This window comes from Neolamprologus brichardi, chromosome 15, assembly GCF_056152115.1.
Source record: "Neolamprologus brichardi isolate AB-2024 chromosome 15, ASM5615211v1, whole genome shotgun sequence".
NCBI classification, from domain to species: domain Eukaryota; kingdom Metazoa; phylum Chordata; class Actinopteri; order Cichliformes; family Cichlidae; genus Neolamprologus; species Neolamprologus brichardi.
In genome coordinates, this window is record NC_142118.1 from 24,051,072 (window position 1) to 24,072,236 (window position 21,165).

The following is a 21,165-nucleotide window of genomic DNA, read 5'->3' on the forward strand; positions in this document are numbered from 1 at the left end:
CATAAGACTTTTAACTTCCAACACAAAGAGCACAATGTAACAAAATAATTTAAAGGAAAGCATCTGCAATTCAGGAAATAAAAGGTGTCTGGTGCCTGGGAAATTATCTCAACACACAAGTGTTACAATGTCCAAATGTCAAAGAAAATTAGAGGGGCGCAGCAGTCATTTTGGGATCAAACGTTCCAGAATTGAAAAAAGTCTATCCATTCGCTCCCTGCTCTCCTGCGACCTTCTCTCCTCAGTCTCCCTTTGTTGCTGCATGTCCTCCCTGATGAGGTTCAACAGCTCATCATCCCGAACCCGTTTCCTCTTCCTTCCTGTTGTCGGTGGCTGACTGTCTTCCTCATCAGTGTCATATTCCGCTAAGTTTTGGTCACCCACTGCTGAACTTGGCCCTGGAGTGTCCTCAGGGAGAGTGGACAGTAGGACAGGAGGCCTAATGGAAGGCCTCTCTCCTATTACCTCGTCCATGAGGGCAAACCAGGGCCAAGTGGCAGCCGTGGGCTTCCCACTTACACCCTCTCCTGACCCTGGGTACTTGCAATCCTAAAGGCAGGGGAAATAAAAATAAAAAAAGACAGTTGACAAATGATAACACCACCACAACTCTTAGTAGGTGTACATTTACTCACTTGTGTCCTCATGACTTATCTTCTTGAGAGCAACATACTTTGTATTTTGCCTGTAGGTTATCCCACTTTTTTCTTGCCTGTAAGGGGGTGACTGTCCCCTGCAGGCCCATCTTCTCCAGAATAGTCCTGATCACACCCGAAAAATAAGAGAAGACAGAAACCTTGGCAACTATGTTAATCCCTAAATCCAAACGTTTGCACAGCAGAACACCAGGGGAATACCGTCTGGTTTGTTCTTGTACCTCCATGCCACAGTGGCAGAATTCTTCACACCAGTAAAGAGGTGGTCATTTTCACCTCGCAATTTGATGAGGAGAGTCGTAAGTGGCAATATGTAAGTGGCAATGCATGACAAACTGCTGGAGCCACCATACTAGTTCACGTGCAATCTTTCACGGAGATTCTATAAATTATAAGCTAACCATAGGCATATGCCCAGAGACTACCAACAGAACCGCTATGAGGGTTCAACTTTTGTAACATCAGGTTTTCAAGTACCTCTCCCGCTGTCACGCCCGATTCGCCCGCCTGCTCAAAAATTCTTCTTCTGGTTCAGAATTTATGCAACACCGCAATGAATCCTGGGATACAGTAGGACACGAAATAAATATCGGACCCATCCTTAAAATTCGGGGCAAAGTAGGACGCATTTGTTGCCACATTTTGAGTACTCTTTGAATTTGGACAGCCTTCGTCGCCGTGACGTCATTGCCTCCAAATATGGCATCAAAGCATCCTTCCCCTGAATTCGGACACCGCTAAGCCTCAAATCTGTTGAGTTCAATGTCAAGTCAGCTTCCTTGTGAATTTTTTCTTGTTTCCTGTTTTACTTTGTCTCATGTGAGTGTATTCAGTTTTGCTTCCCATGTCTTGTTAGCCCTAATTTCTCCCAGCTGTGTCTTTCTCCTGTTTTCCGTTCCATGATTCCCTGTGTATATAAGCCCTGTGTTTTCCTTTGTTTTCTGTTGCGTCGTCCCCTCATGCTGTGTGGTTTTCTCTCTGTGCGCCTTGGTTCCAGTTTTCTTAGTGTTTAGTATAAGTTTCTAGTTTAGTTTTTGTTTTTGCAAGTTATCGTTTATGGAGTTTTTTTCTTCTACTGCAATAAAAGCACCCTCTTTGAGTTTACTCTTCCGTCTGAGTGTCCTGTATTTTGGGTCCTACATCCTGCGTGCCACAGCCGGTTCATGACAAATACTGTAGGAACAACAAGTAAGCCTGCAGTGCAAGAGCTAAGTGCTCTAATGGGGTGATATGGTACTGTAAGGTCCCTAAGATAAGATGGGGCCTGATTATTTAAGACCCTATATGTGATGAGCAGGATTTTGAATTCAATTCTGCATTTAAGAGGGAGTCTACAAAGGGAAGTCAATATAGGAGAAACAGACACTCTGGACTGGTCGCCAGTCTGACGCAGGGCTAGGTTAAATTAACAACAGTGAAATTCGATTCAGACTTGCTGGTTATCCTGTTTTGATGCCATCTTGGGAACTGCAGTGTTTTGCTTTAGTTCCACCTAATCAGTCTTTAATCGCTCACCCAGAAAGTCAGCGACTTAACGGGAGATCAGAGCTGCTGCTTGCTATCCTTTCTGCTGGTCAGTCTTGAAGTGATAATTATATGCAGTTTTGTTTCAAAGCAGGACGACTTCTTTGCATATCGACTGACAGAAAACAACAGAAAGGATGTGCATGGGAGAAGTGATAAAAACCAACTGGGTTAGCATTCTGACGGCACAAACATTTCAAATTTTCATTTGATTTTATCATCGAGCATGCAGTGACAATTTCAAACTGATTTCAGCTCACTTTTTACATGAATGATGAGGTTGATCTACATGGGGATCTAATTTGTCCCGTATATAAAGATTCCTTTATTATTTCACACATACTGGCTTTTCCCCTTGCTGCCCCCCCCCCTCCCCCCTCCCCCCTTGTGTTATATTCCATGAAGTCTTGTTGTGCTCATGTCACCCCCTTTATAAGCCTTGGAAGATAATTATCAAATACCAACACTGCTGGAAACAACCTTTCTGCGCAGATTTTTCCTGTCCTTTGCCCATCAGAATTCATCCAGTTGAAGCAACAAGCAACAAAGACAGGCAACATTAAAGGGAAGAAATTGACAGCAGACGTGAATGTTGAGAAGAGACATGAAAAGACACGAGTTAATGGAAGCTGAAAGAAAATGCAGAAAAAAAGGAAGAAATGCGGGAGGAGACGATCTGATGTCAGCGGAGAGCAGGCGAGGGAGCTCATTACTGCAGGAAAGATGACCTCCGTCACTCTTGATGCTAGCTGAGGATGATTGAGCCTCCATGTTAGAGCCACTTACGCTGGAGGAAATCCCATGCAGGCGCGGTGTGGGACTCAATCAGGAAGGTCCTTCCATTATATTTCAAAGTGTGTGTGGGGGTAAAACTGCCCGTCAAATGTCCTCCATCAGAAACCTCTCAGTATGCAAATCTGGAAAAATCATAGAAATTCACACAGTATTGTCAGTCTCTTTGTAACCTGTCAAATGACAAGGAGCATGGCAAAAATTAATTTACTGCAGTAAAAGCTTGCCACCATGTTCAACGAATTTCCCTCTTCATTCACATTTTATTTTAGATTTGATTTGATTTGGTAGTAGAAACCGGTGAGTGTGAAAGTCAGAGGGTGTAACAGGCTTTGGTTGAAGGGTCTTCCAGCTGCTCTCGGCCCCATTTCCTTCCATTTATCACCTTACTCTTCCCAGTCCTACAACCCTACCTGCTCACACACAGTGCTATCCATCTATGGCTTATCCTCTGTGAGTGTTTCTGTTTTCTAGCCTTTTAGCAGTCTTACTGTAAAACTCTGGGAATCAGTTTATCTATTCCATGTCCAATTTTGCTTCTGCCAAAGCAGATTAAAAAAACAGATGTTATAGAAGTATGAAAAAATGATGCTCTTACGCACTCCTGAATGAGTAAAATACACTAGAGTAAAATAGATCACTGTCTTGTAGTTTACTAGTCACTACTGTTTGTATCTTCTGCTGTGTTTTTACAACCCGCTGTTACACACAGGTGGGAAAAATATAAAAAGGGAGAGAGTCTGGGATCGATTCAGACATAGGGCTGAAACCTGTGTGAGAATTTTACATTAATAAAGATTTTAGAACAAACCAGAGTAGTGAAAGATGAGAGAATAATCTAAGCAGATAACATTGTGCTCAACAAACAGGTTAAAAAATCACAAATCACTGCACCTATTTCCCATTGTCCTACCAAAATAAAGAGAAATCACTGAAATTAAAGTTACTTTAGAAAGTGCTTCGAAATAATTAGTGCTGAGAGACATTTAAAGGTGGTTACAAGTGTGGAGGCTTGGTTTGGCTTTGACACAGATGTTTGTTCAGGAGTTGTAGACATCAAAGTTAGTGTCATTGTTTTCAGCACAACAAATAACCATGGCAACTGGAGAAAACATCAGAAAAACTGAGAGCAGATGGGATTTTCACCAGCTGCTTCATTTTACTGGTTTAAGTGTGGAGAAAAACCGTCCCAAACACAAATCCAAGTAAAATGAGAACGTCCTCCCATGCAAATGGAGCGTCCTCCTAGGAAAAGACAACAGCAAAAGTGTGATTGAGTTAAACTGCCAGACAACCTGGAGAGATTTTGTCACGAAGAGTTTCCTGTTCAGGTTTAATTCACTGCAGTACATATAAATAAATAATGAGATGCTTCATCACTAAAACATCTGGCTTCAGAGACGAGGACTGTTAATCACATCTCACAGTAAAAAAAACCCCATAAACACAGACATCCAGAGGAAAGACGAGTTAACTTCTGTGCTCCTCATGTATTATTCAGGCTGAGAGTGGATGAAAGCTCTGTTTGCTCAGACAGGTAGAAGGAATGAAAGCTACTGACAGCGAGCGGTATTGATTACTATTTGGGGGCAAGAGGGAGGGCAAGACTTTTCACTTTAAGGTCCTCTGACTTGCCTGCAAATTATGTTTGACAGGATTTAAAAGTCCTGATGTGAAACTTAACTGATCAGAAACAACAAGTCTTCTGCAGCAACATTTTCATTGTATGAAAGATTCTCACTCTTGTACTTTGAGGATTTTTCCTAAAACTTCTAATAAGACTAAAGGCTTTTAAGGTAATGACTGTATAGTACCATATCACTCCATTAGAGCACTTTGCGCTCACACTGCAGGCTTACTTGTTGTTCATAGAGTATTTAAAAGCACAATGGGAGGCAGAGCCTTCAGCTTTCAGGCCCCTCTCCTGTGGAACCAGCTCCCAGTTTGGATTCAGGAGACACACTGAGTGTGGGGTTTTTTGTTTTTGTTTTTGTTTTTCATTTTCTTCTTAATTTCTGGCTCTCTTTTACAGGGTGTCTTCATCATTTTCTTCCTCCCCTCACCCAAAACTGATCATGGCAGATGGCCATCCCTCACAGAGGTTTTTTGAAGTTTTTCCTTCCTACTATTGCCAAGTGAAGCAGACAGTCAGCAAAAGCAAAAATTCAAGAGAATTCAAGAGAATTCTCTTGAATTCAAGAGAATCAAAATTCAAAAGCATGCAAGATGCCAAAAACTCACCACTGGGCATCATTTTTTCAGTGAGGCTTCCTCTCAGTGATTTATGAAATGAGTTTAAAGGCAGCTGAAGAAGCATTCCCTGCTTCCATTCCAACTCTGTGAAGTGCTGTTTGGCGGAGTACTGATGCCTCCATCTATCTTTGAGCCACAGCTGACTCAAACTTGCTGTGTCACATTTCCCTCCATACAAAAAACAAAACAAGAACAATAAAAAACAAGTTTCTTTCTTATTCATCTGAAATCTGCATAATTTGTGGTCATCCTGAAAAATCTCCCCTTTAGATAAAGGGCATCAGGTGATCCATGACAACAGGTAAAAGTGACAACTATTGTAAACGAAAGCAAGACAAAGTAGAGTTTAATATCTAATAAGACCATTTTAAAAATACGTTTTATTCTAAAAGCTTGCTCAGGACTTCCTTTCCGCTTTCACCAACATGTGTTTTCTTTCACTCTCCGAAGTGGGTGTTGTGTCGTATTCATTGTCTGGACCTGAATGCTGAATGACGTAGCCGTTTTCATTCACTTGGCAATAGGTTTTAATCCTTGGGGAAATTTATTTGTGTTTACATGTCTAAATCCTTTCTGCTCTTGTAGCAACAAAGAGCAATTTCCTCCCTACATGTCTGAGTCACATTTTATCTGCAGCCACTAAATTAGATTTGGACCTTTTGTGTGTAATCTGATGTTGTGCCAACATCTCGTCTCAGCGAACCATGCCCTCTGACTTTTGCTGAGATGCTTTCTCCACATTCATTTCTGATCAGTTAAAAGCATGACTCAGACATGAAGTTTGGCCAATGGAACAGATGCAAAGAAATGGAAAGTTCAGCAATCGAGTCTTCATTTCTGTTGCTTCTCTAATGAATTTTCCAGCTGTTCCTCAACAGCAGGACAAGAAACCATGTTCCAAGTGGACAGCAAATGGGCGGCAAAAAAGAGAAAACCCAAATCAAGCAAAGCAGAAGTTAAAACAAACCAAGGAAAAAAAGCAGTCTCATCAAAAACAGAAAGAAATCACCTGCTTTGCTTCAGGGCTGCACACGATGATAGGGAAATAATTTATTTAGATAAAAAACACTTACTACAAACCCTGCAGGCCTAACCAGACTGGGTTTGGAGGTCAAAGACCATGGCTGTATCCCAATTCAGGGTCTGCAGCCTTAAAGTACGCAGCCTCAACGATCCTCAAGGGCCGCGCACTTAAAGGCTGGAAGTGCGAGGCTTGTGAAATGGGACGGTCTAGCCTCCGTTGCGCTGCCCAGGTTGCCTAGCAACCATGATACTAACAGCTGGAAACGTTTCATACAGCTTTGTTTGACAGAAATGAAGGAGAAAATCTTTTGTTCATTTGTTTGTTTGTTTCTACATGAGCTTTGATCATTGTCTGAAAGATTAAGGTCAGCTACTGAACGGCGTATATTTTAAAGTAAAGGCTTTAAAACCAAGTTAGTACAAACGTCACTAATGTCACATGACTTTGCCGACATGTGGCCAACAGTAATGTTTTAATGTTCTTCGTTATTAAACATTTGCACATAAATAAGTGACATAATATTCAGTACTTACTTAAAGTTTACTCTTCGGGTGCCCCTCATCCGCCGTTTTTTTCCGGCAAAATTATCCACACCCACCGCCGCGCTATGCATTCTGGGATATGTTGGGCCACAAAGTCTACACCGCCACGTCCTTAAAATTCAGGGAAATGAAGGACGCATTTGAGGGCCGCATTTCGAGCAGCCTTCGAATTGGGACAGCCTTCGTCGCGTCGCTGTGACGTAATCGGCCTTAAAATGCGGCCTTTAAGGCTGCAGACCCTGAATTGGGATACAGGCCATGACAGCTGCTGGTGTCAGTGTGCTGATGTCATAGTCCTAAAGAGCCTGGCTGTAAAATAGCAGGACACCAATCAGCAGCAGACATGTCGAGACCAGACATGCAGATGGAAACCTACAGGGGGATACTTAAAGGTCCTCATAAGCCGCGAGAGCACACTCCTATAAACACACATATGTAGAGTATTACACCGAGGCCTGGTACTGCTGCAAAACTCCAATGACAGTGATCTGAATTTTGCACTTTATCCACTGAGTTTTCTGAGCCTCCACTCCAGTGACAGCTTGAACCTGAGGTAGAATTAGTTAAAGGTGATGGTGATTTTGGTCAGCTGAAGTTCAGAAACAGGCTGTAATGCATCACTTTCGTTCTATTGCTATGAAAAGTACAACGCTTAATGTGAGACATGTGAGACGTGCAAAAACAGCTGCATTTATTATTATGAGTCTTTTTAAATGAGTTGCCTAGTTTTGGTGAAGTGCTTCATCCATGTAATGACTCCATTAGTTTGTGTTGTGGTTGTTGTTCAGTCAGGACGTGTTGTCCTCTGTTTCCGTGTCCTCTGACTCACAGTTAAAGCACTGGCTTCTATATCTTTCAGTCTTCTTCCCCCTTGGCTCTGCATTTACTGCAAACACCTCCAGTTTTCTAACAAATGAAACCTCTCTCCTGATGCCCCCACCAACCTCCCCACCTTCATATTTACTCCCCCTAACACCATCTTTTGATTCATGGTTACAGCATGTAGCTTTGGTGCTCCACAGCAGCGTTTATAGCTGCAACAGCATCAGATAAAAAGGAGGATTTTTTTTCTTTATACTTTTTCACTTTCCTGATTCCAGGTCGTAACTCCAATCACTCCCTTTTTTGAGACTGGTACATCATTTTATTGGTTGGTCTGATGTGAGGCTCTATTATATCACCAGTTTTTCCAGGACGGCCTCCACTCCACCAGAAAGACTGAAAAATTAAGAAAATGAGCAGGAACGAGAGGGCGCACACAGCACGAGTCTATGTATTGTCACTGAGCTGCAGGTAGACATGGATGAGGAGCGACATTTATTCATTAAAACAGCACACATGGTGTTATTTGAGGAACACTGTGATGAACCAGAGGCACTGGGGTGCCGTTAATTATCTTCTTGCCATCTGATCTGAGATGACGGAAAATCTCAGTTTAATATGAACCAGTTTAATGAACTACTGACAGAATACCATCTATTTTTGGTATACATGCAAGTATGAACTATGTTTTGTGCTTTGACTGGATAGACAGATTGTTAAATTATGCTGCACCATTATTTGCCATTGCTTGGCTCACTGGCACGGTCACCTGTAGTTTGTCTGGAAGACACCGACTGGTCTTCAAACACTCAACAATTATTATTTGAGCGTTAGTGAAACTGTGAAACAGGAAATGGAAACTGTTTACCTTCAAAGTAAAAGTTGTGCCGTTGTAAATGTGTTGGCTGAAGCAAGCTGGCATGTGCTGTTCAAACTACCGTCAACCATGGCCGTCTGCCAGATCAAAGCAATTGCTAAGAGATTTTGGTGCAATATTGTCATTGCACCTGTTTTCACCCAGAGACTGTGAGCAACCTCCAGCAACCACGTACCAGCCAGCTGGAAAACCTGTGTGACAGATCAAATTTAGATAACACAGTTTTGTTTTAATGTGGAGACTCATGGAACTTTATGTTTGCACCTTCTACGGCAGAGCTGGCCAACCTTCAAGCCGAAAGCAATAACTCAACAAACTGTGTGTGTCTGAGACTGTGCTTGCTGACTCACAGCACAGCTGTGGAACATTCACATTAAATCATGACTAATGTATAAAGTGATTTGTGCTTATGAGAAGGCTGCAGCACAATGAGTTTGGTACTATGACCTGCCCTCTCCTTCTCTCCAGTGCTCCTCAGACGCTGCCCTTTTCTGCCTCTGCAGCAGGTGACTGAGCAGTACTCTTCTCATCAAGACCAGCAGTACAAAGGTCAAGAGACAAGGTGCGGTCAGTGCCAGTGTGGGCCATTAAGCAGCACTCTGACAGTGTGTGGCCACTTGTCTCTGCAGGACGGTGGGGTGGGAGGTCCCATTAGCTTGCCTTTTACTCTCTTTGTACTTTGTATTAGAGATGGCACGATACCACTTTTTTATGTCCGATACCAATACCGATATCATAAATATGGATATCTGCCGATACCGATATGAATCCGATATAGTGTGTTTTTAATCAATAAAACTGTTTTTTTTTTATACTGATCAATCTAATAAACTTAAACCTACTCCATCCTTCCTATTCTGTTATTTTAAAGAGTACTTAGCAGAAATATTAAGAAACCTAACTAACAGGGTTGCAAACTCCCAGAAAAAAAATAGGGAACCCCCCGCCCTCCGCCTCATGATTCTTAATCGACGTAATCAACTTTAAATTGATGCAGTGTAAAAAAAAATGCACAGAAATAAATTATTTTCCAAGAATAATTAAATAGAGTCAACATCTTTCTTTAACAGAATTGCAGACTGCACAGATGGTATCTTCCCAAAGGAAAAAGTACTATAGCTTACTAGGGTATATTAGACTTAATAGTTACTATATACAGTAATGGACTTCTATACATTTTACATCAGATTAAAAATTTGGGCGCGAAATGGGCCAAAAACAAACAAGAGAGACGGACTCGCGACAGAAAAGCCGATCAGCTGATCATTAATCAGTTTCATGATTGAAGTAGCAGCAGGAGAGAGAGGGAGAGAGAAGAGGCCGTCGCTCCATATATCGGTTGTTAAGCTTAACGCTGGAATGCTTTACAAACATTCAGAGATGAACTTACACACTTGCTTTACTTCTTTCTGGGATAACTTCCTCGGAGATGAAATGCCAGTTTGGTAGCGAGGCTACAAATACACACAGCCGCTCTATCACATGACCACACTACTCCGACGTGCTGCGGTTATGAGCCGAGTTACGCCATGTCGCAAGTTTTGTGAGGTGCTTTTTTGATATTTAATGGATCGGATTACATTTTTTATTTTTCTCGGCTATCCGATCCAGTAATTTATGTCAGTATCGGACCGATACGTAATATCGGATCACTGTGAGGTTTGGAAACTCCACTGCCTCCAACCGCAGGACCCTGCAGAGTGCTGTAAGTACAGCAGGAAGGATGATTGGTGGCTTACTCCTCTCCCTCCTGGAAATCTCCAACACCTGCCTATCCTGCAAAGCAGTCAGCACTGTGGGCAACTCCACCCACCGCCCCCACATTTTTTTTTCAGTCTCCTGCCCTACAGAGAAAATACTGGAGCCTGTGTGTGTGTGTGTGTGTGTGTGTGTGTGTGTGTGTGTGTGTGCTTTTTTAAAGTGTACGTATTATTGTGTGTTTGTTTCTTTCCAAAGTTAATAACTGAACTGACCAATGAAGTCTGACAGCCCCAAACATTAGTTTCCTTCAGGGGATTTTAATGGCCTTTCTGCCTCATTACCTGAAACAATAAATATCACCAAAGAGGGTTGGGAAAGGAGATGGGTCTGCCCCAGCTTCCTCTGACACTGCGAGGTCAGGATTTATTGGAGGAAAGATAGAGATTTGTATGTTTAGAGATTCAAATGTAATAAGACCCCATAAAAAGCAATAGATATTAAAAGGCAGTCAGTACAACAGCTACAGTTATATGGGGTTTCTATGGCTGTAATAAGAGATAGTGATAGATCTCTCTATTTTGACTTCCCTCCACACATGAATCCAAATAATAACACTACTGACTGATGCCTTTCCCGAATGGCTCATTGGGTGCAAGGCAGGAACGATTTCATAATTCTGTCATTGTTTTATGTTGGGGAGTCACTGAGTGCAATGTTACATAATATCTGTGACAATTTTTTTTAAAAGATTTTAGCCTTGATCAGACTGGACAGAGCACAGAGAGCAGACAGGAGAGCAGGGAGAGAGTCTAGGCGGAATGACAAACCCAGGCCTCCAATAGCCTCAAGAACACCTGTTCAACCTCGTGTGCTATAGTAGTACGCTGGTAGGGATGGGAAAGGATAAGAATTTAGCGATTCCCATTCCATTATTTATATTAGTTATTGATTTGATTCCTTATCGATCCTCATCGGGTTCTCATTGGCTTAGTTCTGAGAATCACCACCATTGGTGGGCGGCATATCAACGACATTACAGTCAAATTAATTACATGCTGTGTACAGGAACAGAGCAAAGAAAATCTGGAGTACAAAAAGCCATAAATTCAAAAAGCCATTTAAAAGCCACTTTTAAATGGCTTTTTGGAGGAAACATAAAGATTTGTATGTTTTTTGGATGGAGATTTGTATGTTCTTTTGGCCAGTCAGACCACAAGGCAGGACTTTGGGCCTGAGGCCTCCCACCCGAGGAACAGGTACGGGTGCAGAGGTGGCCTGGGTCTTCCTTCCTTGCAGTAAAAAACAGAGAAATGAGGAGTAAAAACCTGTGAGTTTGAGCCAGGGGTTGAAATTCAGTGGTTAAAAAGCTGCTTCCTGAGCTGGAAATTTTTGAAATTTTAAATCAAGTGGCTAATGGGATTCTTTTTTAAAACACTCAAACACACTTTTTGGCTCTTGCTTGCACGTTTAAACATTCTTACTGTTACCTGCAGCTCCATGATTCATCATTTGCATCATTAAAGCATGCACACTACAAATGGCCGCACTGGCACGGTGCTGGTTGCTGCATTTGCATTGGGAGACAGCCAGCTACATTTAATACCTACTGCACAACAAATATATTTACCCTGCCATCCTCATAGTTTGACTCTGTGCTTGCATTCTGTCCCTCAGAAGGAAGCGGGGCCACATATCCTCAGGTTTGTGTGCACCCACTGACTCCAAAGCGAGATGAGAACGGGCTGGTGTTGCATTGACCTGTAACGCCTTGTCAAATCAGGCCACTTTAACTGTCCATGACACCACATCTAGTCTCTCTCTCTCTCTCTCTCTCTCTCACACACACAGAGAGAGAGAGAGAGATCCTCTGTCAGTGTGATTAGCACTCTTTGACTTTTAATCAGTTTAATTAGGCAGCTGAAAAGGCCAGTCTGTGGTTTGCTGGTCAGATGAACGAGCAGGACCGGGCACCCTTTCTCTGCTCATTAAAAGCAGCCCTGATGGATTCAGTTTTTAAACCTGCAGCGATAACGGTTCATGACTCCAGCGTGATGGTTCAATCTCTGCAGTCGGTCCTGGTCACCAGATGCAGCCACACATAATGAGGACAGAAGATGCAGATCCTGCATTGTCTGATGACAGAATTATTTCTTTTCCTGGCAGGATGCCCTCAGAGTCCCCGCCGCCTGTTACAGGCACCCTGTGGAGTTTCCTCTTAAACCAGTCAGTAAAAGCAGATCTTTGTCTGCAGCAGCAAGTCACACAACACTGTTCTTGTCGCCGTGATTGCTGTATTATGAATGGATTTTTTTTTATTAGCTTAAAACATTTTTGTGTCTTGTTTCTACACAGACTTCATCTATCAGTTTTCTTTCTTTTCAGGAAAGAATTTAGAGCCTATGCAAAGAGCTGATGTTAACATTTAGACCTGTGCTGCTGTGTTAATGGTAGGACTTCTTTGAGCAGTCTTGTAGGAATGGATCAGTCAGTGATGAATAGTAACATGTTCTAGCTTTATGGAGGACTTTGTTATAAAGCAAAAAACCATTTCGTCTCCAGCTTATGAGTTAACTCCATTAGGCTGCGTGTGTGAGAGTTATACCAGGGAGTCTACTACTTCTGTTTGGAGGCTCTATTTTTCACAGGAACTCATTATAGGAGTTTCATATCAGTGAACAAGCATGGTGGTTAGCACTATTCCCTCACAGCAAGAAGGTCCTGGGTTCCAGTCTCCGCATGGCTGCGTGGGTTCTCTCCAGGTACTTCGACTTCCTAATGGTGCTTCCCCATTCAGTGTTAAGCCCCAAAGAGGTTTCTGAGCTTCTTCAGGGTCCATGCGCCTTTTATCAGGGTTAAATTCAAGCACTTTTTAAGCACTTTCAAGGTCCCTTTTCAAGCTTTTCCAGCACCCCCCCCCCCGCCAAAAAAAGAAAGAAAAAGAAAGCATGTTTCAATTCGCATCACCTCAGTAAGACCATGTGAAAAGAGTACTGCAAAAGGGCACGGTTGCCTTATATACATAGTATATAAACTCAAAGTGCACATTTCACTTCAAAATTAAGATGTGAAAATGTGAACAAATCAACTTGATATTCTTCTCCTGTTGAAAAACAAAAAATGAATAAATAAGTCTTCTCATCAGATATTGATGTTTCTTTCCTGTGTGACAAAAAATAGGCGACAGATATTTGTTTGTTTGTTTTTTAAGTTAATTCCCAATAAAACTGTTCTACTGCTAAGTACATTTCTGTCTGTATTACTGCTGAAGTCCTAAATGATCACCTTTAAAGTGTTTGTGCTAATAACATCATGTACAGTCAGACAGGCATGGAGAACAGCACTGACTGGGAGAGGCTTAAACAGATCACATAGTTCAATTCAACATATAAGACTTTAAGAATGCACAAGCATCTACTTAAAATCTATTGAATTTATCATCTGTGATATTATTATGTATAATTTCAATGTATTTTGTATATCTGCCTTAAATAAACAAGCACCCTTAAAGTATGAAATATTCATATACAAACACATATAAACGTGTGTACTGTCTCAGTGGCTGATAGTGCCCCACAGGCCTCAGTGTGAGCTTGAAGACATTTATGAGTTTTAAGTAGTTTAATGTGTAGGTGCTGACGATAAACACATTTTGAATGAAAGTCGGGGAACTTTGGTAGCACAGAAACAAGTGGCTATTCTTTGTGACCATATGGATCGGTCCCTCATATTACCATTATTTCACCCAAAGGCACCAAGTTAATACTTAAAAAAGCTGCAGCAATACACAAAAATATAAACAGTACTTGGTGACAACTTTGCTTTTAGCCTTTAACCCTCTGGGGTCCAGGGTGTAATTGGCTGTTTTTGACTACTTTTGATTTGGCCTCTACATTTCACCTTTAAAAACTGTTTATCTTGCCAATCTGTTATTTACTCATTTTGACATAATGTGTCAGCACAATTTATCCAAATTCAGACATAATTTAAAATATGAGTAGAAAGTGATATTTTTGACTGTAAAAACCACAAGCATGTTTAAGGAATCTTTTTCATAACTTGAAATGCAAATACAAATTGTACATTTTTTTAAAATATGCACAAGTTTTGCAAACAAAGTTATATGGTACTATTTACCTAAAAATGCAGCCAAGGCTCAGACGTTTTTTATATAACCATTTAAAACTATTTACAGAACAATCAGGTGTTCTGCATCAAATAAGAAGGCACACAAATTATTTATGCAGCTCCACGTTGACACAGACGCAAGGTAGTCCAGGCGGGGGAATTTTGCTTTTACATTTTGTGACTCATTTTATTTCTCTATCTGATAAGAAAACTATTCAATCAGATAGTTATTTGTTCTGAATGAAATACAGTTACATTTTCAAGCACTTTTAAGCACCATATCTGAAATTCAAGCACTTTTCAAACCTTGAAAAGACAACATTAAAATTCAAGCATTTTCAAGGATTTCAAGCACCCGTACGAACCCTGCTTCTTCTTTAAAAATGAAATGCCCAAAATTAATTGAGTATTTTTCTGCAATTGCAAACCCTGTGTATACAATCTTGGTATCAACCAATCATTCATCAGAGTTGTAAATATTGCAGCAGATATTACTGTGTCAAAGTTACTGAGACTGGAACACAGAAAAAGTAAGTAGATTTTTTCCTTGCCTAATTTATTTATTTATTTTTTAGCATTTAACCCTGTTAAAAATATGCTTCAGTTCACATTTTATTCCAGAAATTCAGTAACCAGACTATAAACATCTGTGCAAAGATTTATGTTTCTAAAGTGAAACAGTGAAAAATTACAGCACTGTCAATACATAAATACCCAGACGTTGTACAAAGAAAGTCAAATTTGACACCATGTCAGTTGAATTTTTTAGGTATTAAAGAGCAGAAATTACTTAATTTTATTAACAGGCCTAAAAATGCTTGTTTTGAATATTTTTGAAGAATTAACCACACATTTACAGTGGGGCAAAAAAGTATTTAGTCAGCCACCGATTGTGCAAGTTCCCCCACTTAAAATGATGACAGAGGTCAGTAATTTGCACCAGAGGTACACTTCAACTGTGAGAGACAGAATGTGAAAAAAAAATCCATGAATTCACATGGTAGGATTTGTAAAGAATTTATTCGTAAATCAGGGTGGAAAATAAGTATTTGGTCACCTCAAACAAGGAAAATCCCTGGCTCTCACAGACCTGTAACGTCTTCTGTAAGAAGCTTTTCTGTCCCCCACTCGTTACCTGTATGAATGGCACCTGTTTGACCTCATCATCTGTATAAAAGACACCTGTCCACAGCCTCAACCAGTCAGACTCCAAACTCCGCCATGGCCAAGACCAAAGAGCTTTCGAAGGACACCAGGAAAAGAATTGTAGACCTGCACCAGACTGGGAAGAGTGAATCTACAATAGGCAAGCAGCTTGGTGTAAAAAAATCAACTGTGGGAGCAATCATCAGAAAATGGAAGACATACAAGACCACTGATAATCTCCCTCGATCTGGGGCTCCACGCAAGATCTCATCCCGTGGGGTCAAAATGATCATGAGAACGGTGAGCAAAGATCCCAGAACCACACGGGGGGACCTGGTGAATGACCTGCAGAGAGCTGGGACCAAAGTAACAAAGGTCACCATCAGTAACACACTACAACGGCAGGGAATCAAATTCCGCAGTGCCAGACGTGTTCCGCTGCTGAAGCCAGTGCATGTCCAGGCCCGTCTGAAGTTTGCCAGAGAGCACATGGATGATACAGCAGAGGATTGGGAGAATGTCATGTGGTCAGATGAAACCAAAGTAGAACTTTTTGGTATAAACTCAACTCGTCGTGTTTGGAGGAAGAAGAATACTGAGTTGCATCCCAAGAACACCATACCTACTGTGAAGCATGGGGGTGGAAACATCATGCTATGGGGCTGTTTTTCTGCCAAGGGGACAGGACGACTGATCCGTGTTAAGGACAGAATGAATGGGGCCAAGTATCGTGAGATTTTGAGCCAAAACCTCCTTCCATCAGTGAGAACTTTGAAGATGAAACGAGGCTGGGTCTTCCAACATGACAATGATCCAAAACACACCGCCCGGGCAACAAAGGAGTGGCTCCGTAAGAAGCATTTGAAAGTCCTGGAGTGGCCTAGCCAGTCTCCAGACCTCAACCCCATAGAAAATCTGTGGCGGGAGTTGAAAGTCCGTGTTGCTCGGCGACAGCCCCAAAACATCACTGCTCTTGAGAAGATCTGCATGGAGGAATGGGCCAAAATACCAGCTACTGTGTGTGCAAACCTGGTAAAGACCTATAGTAAACGTTTGACCTCTGTTATCTCCAACAAAGGTTATGTTACAAAGTATTGAGTTGTATTTTTGTTATTGACCAAATACTTATTTTCCACCCTGATTTACGAATAAATTCTTTACAAATCCTACCATGTGAATTCATGGATTTTTTTTTCACATTCTGTCTCTCACAGTTGAAGTGTACCTCTGGTGCAAATTACTGACCTCTGTCATCATTTTAAGTGGGGGAACTTGCACAATCGGTGGCTGACTAAATACTTTTTTGCCCCACTGTACATGGCAATGGGCCTTTTCTGCCATGGGCATTTTCTGCCATGGGCATTAGTGATGTGTCGGTCGCGAACGAAATGGCTCTTAGAGTCTTTGACGTGAACAACCTAAAGAGCCGGTTGGGAGCCGAAAGAGCCGGCTCTTTTTAGTGAGCCAAGCCGAAAGAGCCAGTTCTCTAAAAAGAGCTGGAAATCCCATCACTAATGGGCATGGATTGTTTAATTGACCTTTGTCCCTTTAAACTCTGAGGGGCTGTAACTTTGGTTTCTTTGGCCAATTTCCATGTTTGGCACCTCTTTTCAATAGTTTGAGCCAATAGAATCACAGTAACAATGCCACGTTCACATCACTTCAACCAACCAGTTGCAAGGAGGTTGTTGACGGAAGTGGCTCTGATGCGGCTAGTTAGCTGTGGTAGCTGGTGATAATCATGAGCCTATCGGCTAATGGCGAAAATAACGGAGGAAATCGGGATTGTAAGCCAATTTCTGTCTTAGCGCATTTGCGCCACTGTGCGTTTTTGTGGATCTGTCAGTGAATTTTGGTCAGAGTGTGGTGAAACTTGCTGTTTGGAATCGGTGATAGCTCTGAAGGCTAAATAGCCTTTCTTTAGCCGGTTACATGAAGTCTGAAGAATTTCTGGTTCAGTTTTGTTTTTTTAGCTTTCTTTTTTGTAACTGCTCTTTTACTCATGGCTTGTTTTTGTTGTGTTTGGTGGTTGTAGAAATGGTTTATATGAGATTTTAGCTGGGTTTCAGTGGTTTCTGTGGATACCATAAATGTCGGGACTCACATTTCTGACCCCATGTTATAACCAATTAAACGTGATCTTCTCCCTTTTAAGCTAACCACGCGTTGATGCAGTGCAGTCCCATGCACAGGGCGATCCGCGCTAACTCACTAACGGAGATTTGCCGCATTAATGCAGTTAAGCCATTAATGTCATTTTAACAAGAGTAACACTGACAGCACTAAATATAATATATTTAGTTCTAGCAGTTCTAGAGGCCGACTTGCGGACGGCTGCGGCGGCGACACAGACGAAGCAAATCCAGAGGCGGACCACGCGGAAGACAGTGGCGGCATGGAAACAGTTCAGGAGGCCAGCCGTGTAGAAGACAGCGGCGATCCGCTCAGCGGAGGTCCAGTCAGCGGCCTGGAAAGTGGCCACCGACGCTGAACTGGATGTGGGCGAGGTCGAGCAGGCTGAGCCAGACACGGACAAGGTGGCAGCATGGCCACCGCAGGACTAGGTGAGGCAGGACCAGAAGCAGGAGGTGGCTGAGTGGACTGAAAACAGGGGGAAAAGAATCACGTAAGTGATTATGACTTGCGTCTCTCATGCAGTAGTTTATTGCAGTGAGGAGAACGCGCGAAAGCCCCCTAGTGGAGAATAGAGACACTACTAATCGATCCGAGAAAAGACTTACTAGCCGATCACTGATGTATAGATTGTAGTTCTCTTAAGTAACATGAAAGCCATTAATATAACATGAAAAATAATAAACTCTTAACCATTTTCTTACCATATTTACATTATTTTCATCCTTATATCAACTGATATGAATTTGTATTAACTGAACAGTTTTATATGCAGTAGTCCTTCAACCTGTCACACTGTCAGCAGACACAAATTGTGGAAGCGGCTCCTCGGACCCCTTAGCGATAGCAGACGGCTGGAGCGGTTCCTCGGACCCCTCAGTAAAAACAGGAGACTGAACTACTGATGGAGCTGGTAAAACAGTTAATGATGAAACTATCTCCTGAGCTGAATACTGAACAGCTAATAGCTGAGCAGCACGCTGCGCTAATGGCTGAGCTTCTGGCCGAGCTACAGGCTAAGGGAGTGAATGAATGGAACACAGGAAGGAACACAGGAAGGAACGTGGGGAGACAACACAGACGAACCAGCAACAAGCAGAAGAGAACACAGGGCTTAAATATTCACAGGAGCAATGAGGGAATGGGACACAGGAGAGGAACATAGCTGGGAGAAATCAGAGAAATCAGACGCAAAGCAGAATACACTAACATAAGACACAGACCTTCAAAGTAAAATAAGAAGTACACAGAGACAGCCTGGAGGGGGAAAGAGAACAGGAGGAGCACATGACGGGATGAGAAAACACAGAACACAAGAAGTGGGAACACGGCACCAGAACTAACACCATAATATAAACACAGACACACAGAGGGAGACACAGAGGGCAACTACATGAGGGAAGCATATTAAATACTCAGGGAACTAAACAGAATACAGGAAACCTAAACTAGAACGCTATACACTATGGAATAAACTAAGATGAACAAAGAGAATCTTTAACATGAATCACAATACAAAAAATATACAAACTCTCAAAACCCTGAGAGTTTGGTGTACAGTTCTGTGTAGTTCTGTGGATTTCCTAGTGTCTCCATCCATCCATCCATCTTCATCCGCTTTATCCGGGGCCGGGTCGCGGGGGCAGCAGCCTACGCAAAGAGTGTTTCCTAGTGTCTCTACTGAATAATGCTACTTTAAGTGCTCGATGATTTGGTGGACTTCCCCTATGTGGTTATATTGTCACGGGCCCGGGTCTGAAGGACCCAGGGTTTTTGAATAAGTATGGACATGTGTATTTTCGGTGCTGCTGTCCTTTGTTTCCATGTGTTTGTGTATAGGTGGGTGTGTGTGGGCGTGACAGAGCACCGGTTCTTCAGGCCTGGTTGGTGTGTCAGCCAGGAGCCTGGCCACACCTGCGGAGGAGAATCACACACACCTGGAGCTGATCAAGCCTCGTCGGGGAGCTATTTAACAGTTTGGCTGAGCTCTCCTCAACACTGTGAGACTCCACATTAGTGTCAGCTCAGAGTTAAGTCAGTTAGTGCATGCTTGCGAGTGTGTGTGTCCTTACGGCTGCATCTGTTGTTTCCCCCAGGAGGAGAGTGGAGCACAGGAGGGCAGTGAGCACGGGGAGTGCGGGGACATGGGAGCGGAGAGCACTAAAGTTTTCGACTTTTGGGAGAAGACGTAGCACGGGAGTCAGGGGTGCACACGGGGATTTATTGTTGTCAACAGGTGCTTCGTGTCACATGCTGTCCATTCGCACAGCAATCTGTGTGTGTGTGTGTGTGTGTGTGTGTGTGTGTGTGTGTGTGCGACAAAGGAAAACAGTGTTATTGACACTCGCTCCATCACTATAAAAAACCAAACCACAGCCCTTCTTGCTGTTGAGTCAGTAACACACAGAGTCAGGTCAGAGATGGTTATATGAGTGTGTGTGAGCTAAAACATGCAGCAGAAGGGTTTCATGAGGCAAATTAAACAGCAGTCAGCAGCAGGTCAGACAACCTGGGAGGTCAGAGAGCTAAAGAGGACTTCTCCTGTGAGTGTTCAGGTTCATTGTTTCAGTTTTAAAGCTGCATGGGTGTGTTGTTGGAGCAGTCTGTGAAAATTCAGTGCAAAGATGCGTCTCAAAGGCACACTTTAGAGGCGTTTAGTTTTTATGTCTTCTGACAGGGTCTGTGGGAAACATGCTGCACCTCAGAGGATTTTATGTTGTCACATGCTAGAAACTATCAGTAGTGCTGACTTGCCACATCATTATGGCCTAAATATTCTATCATTATTGTCAAAGTCCTCTGTATAGGGCTGTACTTCGCAGGATGTACACAAGTATGTATCTGTGGCCATTTTCAGGAGAGTCAGCAGTGTTACTGTACATATAGACTCCTGAGTTTCCCCTTTAACAGAGCCAGACCTGGTAAAACTCAGGAGCTGTCCCTGTTCTGGCTGAAACCGGAACCAGTGTTTAGGAAACTGCAAAAACTGCAGTTTCTCTTTCTTTCATTTAAGACTCCAACAGCAAATCAATGCCTCTAGATTCTCATCCTAAAATGTTGAACTTTACAGCATTACAAAGCATGTTTATGTCTGGCTACAGGAAACAGGTTTGACCTCTGTTAACAGAGGTCAAACCTGTTTCCTGCTTTGTAATGCTGTAATGCTGTTCCCTGTACATCACAAACCTGTGTACTCTTTGTCCCAGGCCTGGATAAATGTGAAGGGTTGCACCAGGAAGGCCATCCGGTGTCAAACTTCGATCGAATCAAACATAAAAATGATATGTAATGAGATTTCCACAATGGTGAGGGTCCAAAGACCCCTTCAGAGGTGTTTTTGAAAAAATAATAAATGGATTGGTTCTTACATACTAGACAAACACTCAGTGTGCTTTCCATCTCATATTCACACTGTGATGAATGCACTGGGAGAAGCTCAGGGTTCAGTATCTAGCCCAAGATACCTTTGGCATGCAAACTGGAACAGGAAGGAATTGAACCACCAACCTCCTGGTTAGTAGATGCCCTGCTCTACCTATATGAGGTAGGCAACACACATTTGCATCTCAT

General features: G+C 42.4%; 1 protein-coding gene across 1 annotated transcript; it reads right to left on the minus strand.

The window, feature by feature from the left end:
- Positions 1 to 165: 165 nt before the first annotated feature.
- On the minus strand, positions 166 to 20,839 carry LOC118454385 (uncharacterized). The gene is made up of 6 exons (XM_035908894.2): positions 20,782 to 20,839; positions 19,668 to 19,768; positions 17,787 to 18,022; positions 878 to 991; positions 674 to 761; positions 166 to 549 (listed from the first exon to the last, which is right to left on the minus strand). The coding sequence occupies exons 1-6, from the start codon at positions 20,837 to 20,839 to the stop codon at positions 166 to 168; spliced, it is 981 nt and encodes a 326-aa protein (XP_035764787.2).
- Between the last annotated feature and the right edge of the window lie 326 nt (positions 20,840 to 21,165).

Excerpts from the sequence above, each read along its gene's own strand:
- LOC118454385 (XM_035908894.2), bottom strand. The coding sequence starts at position 20,839 with ATGGCCTTCCTGGTGCAACCCTTCACATTTATCCAGGCCTGGGACAAA. Across the intron at positions 18,023-19,667 it reads GGGAAACAACAGATGCAGCC|TCCTGCGGTGGCCATGCTGC; the intron begins GTAAGGACACAC and ends TGCCTCACCTAG. Across the intron at positions 762-877 it reads TCTGCCACTGTGGCATGGAG|GACTATTCTGGAGAAGATGG; the intron begins GTACAAGAACAA and ends GGGTGTGATCAG.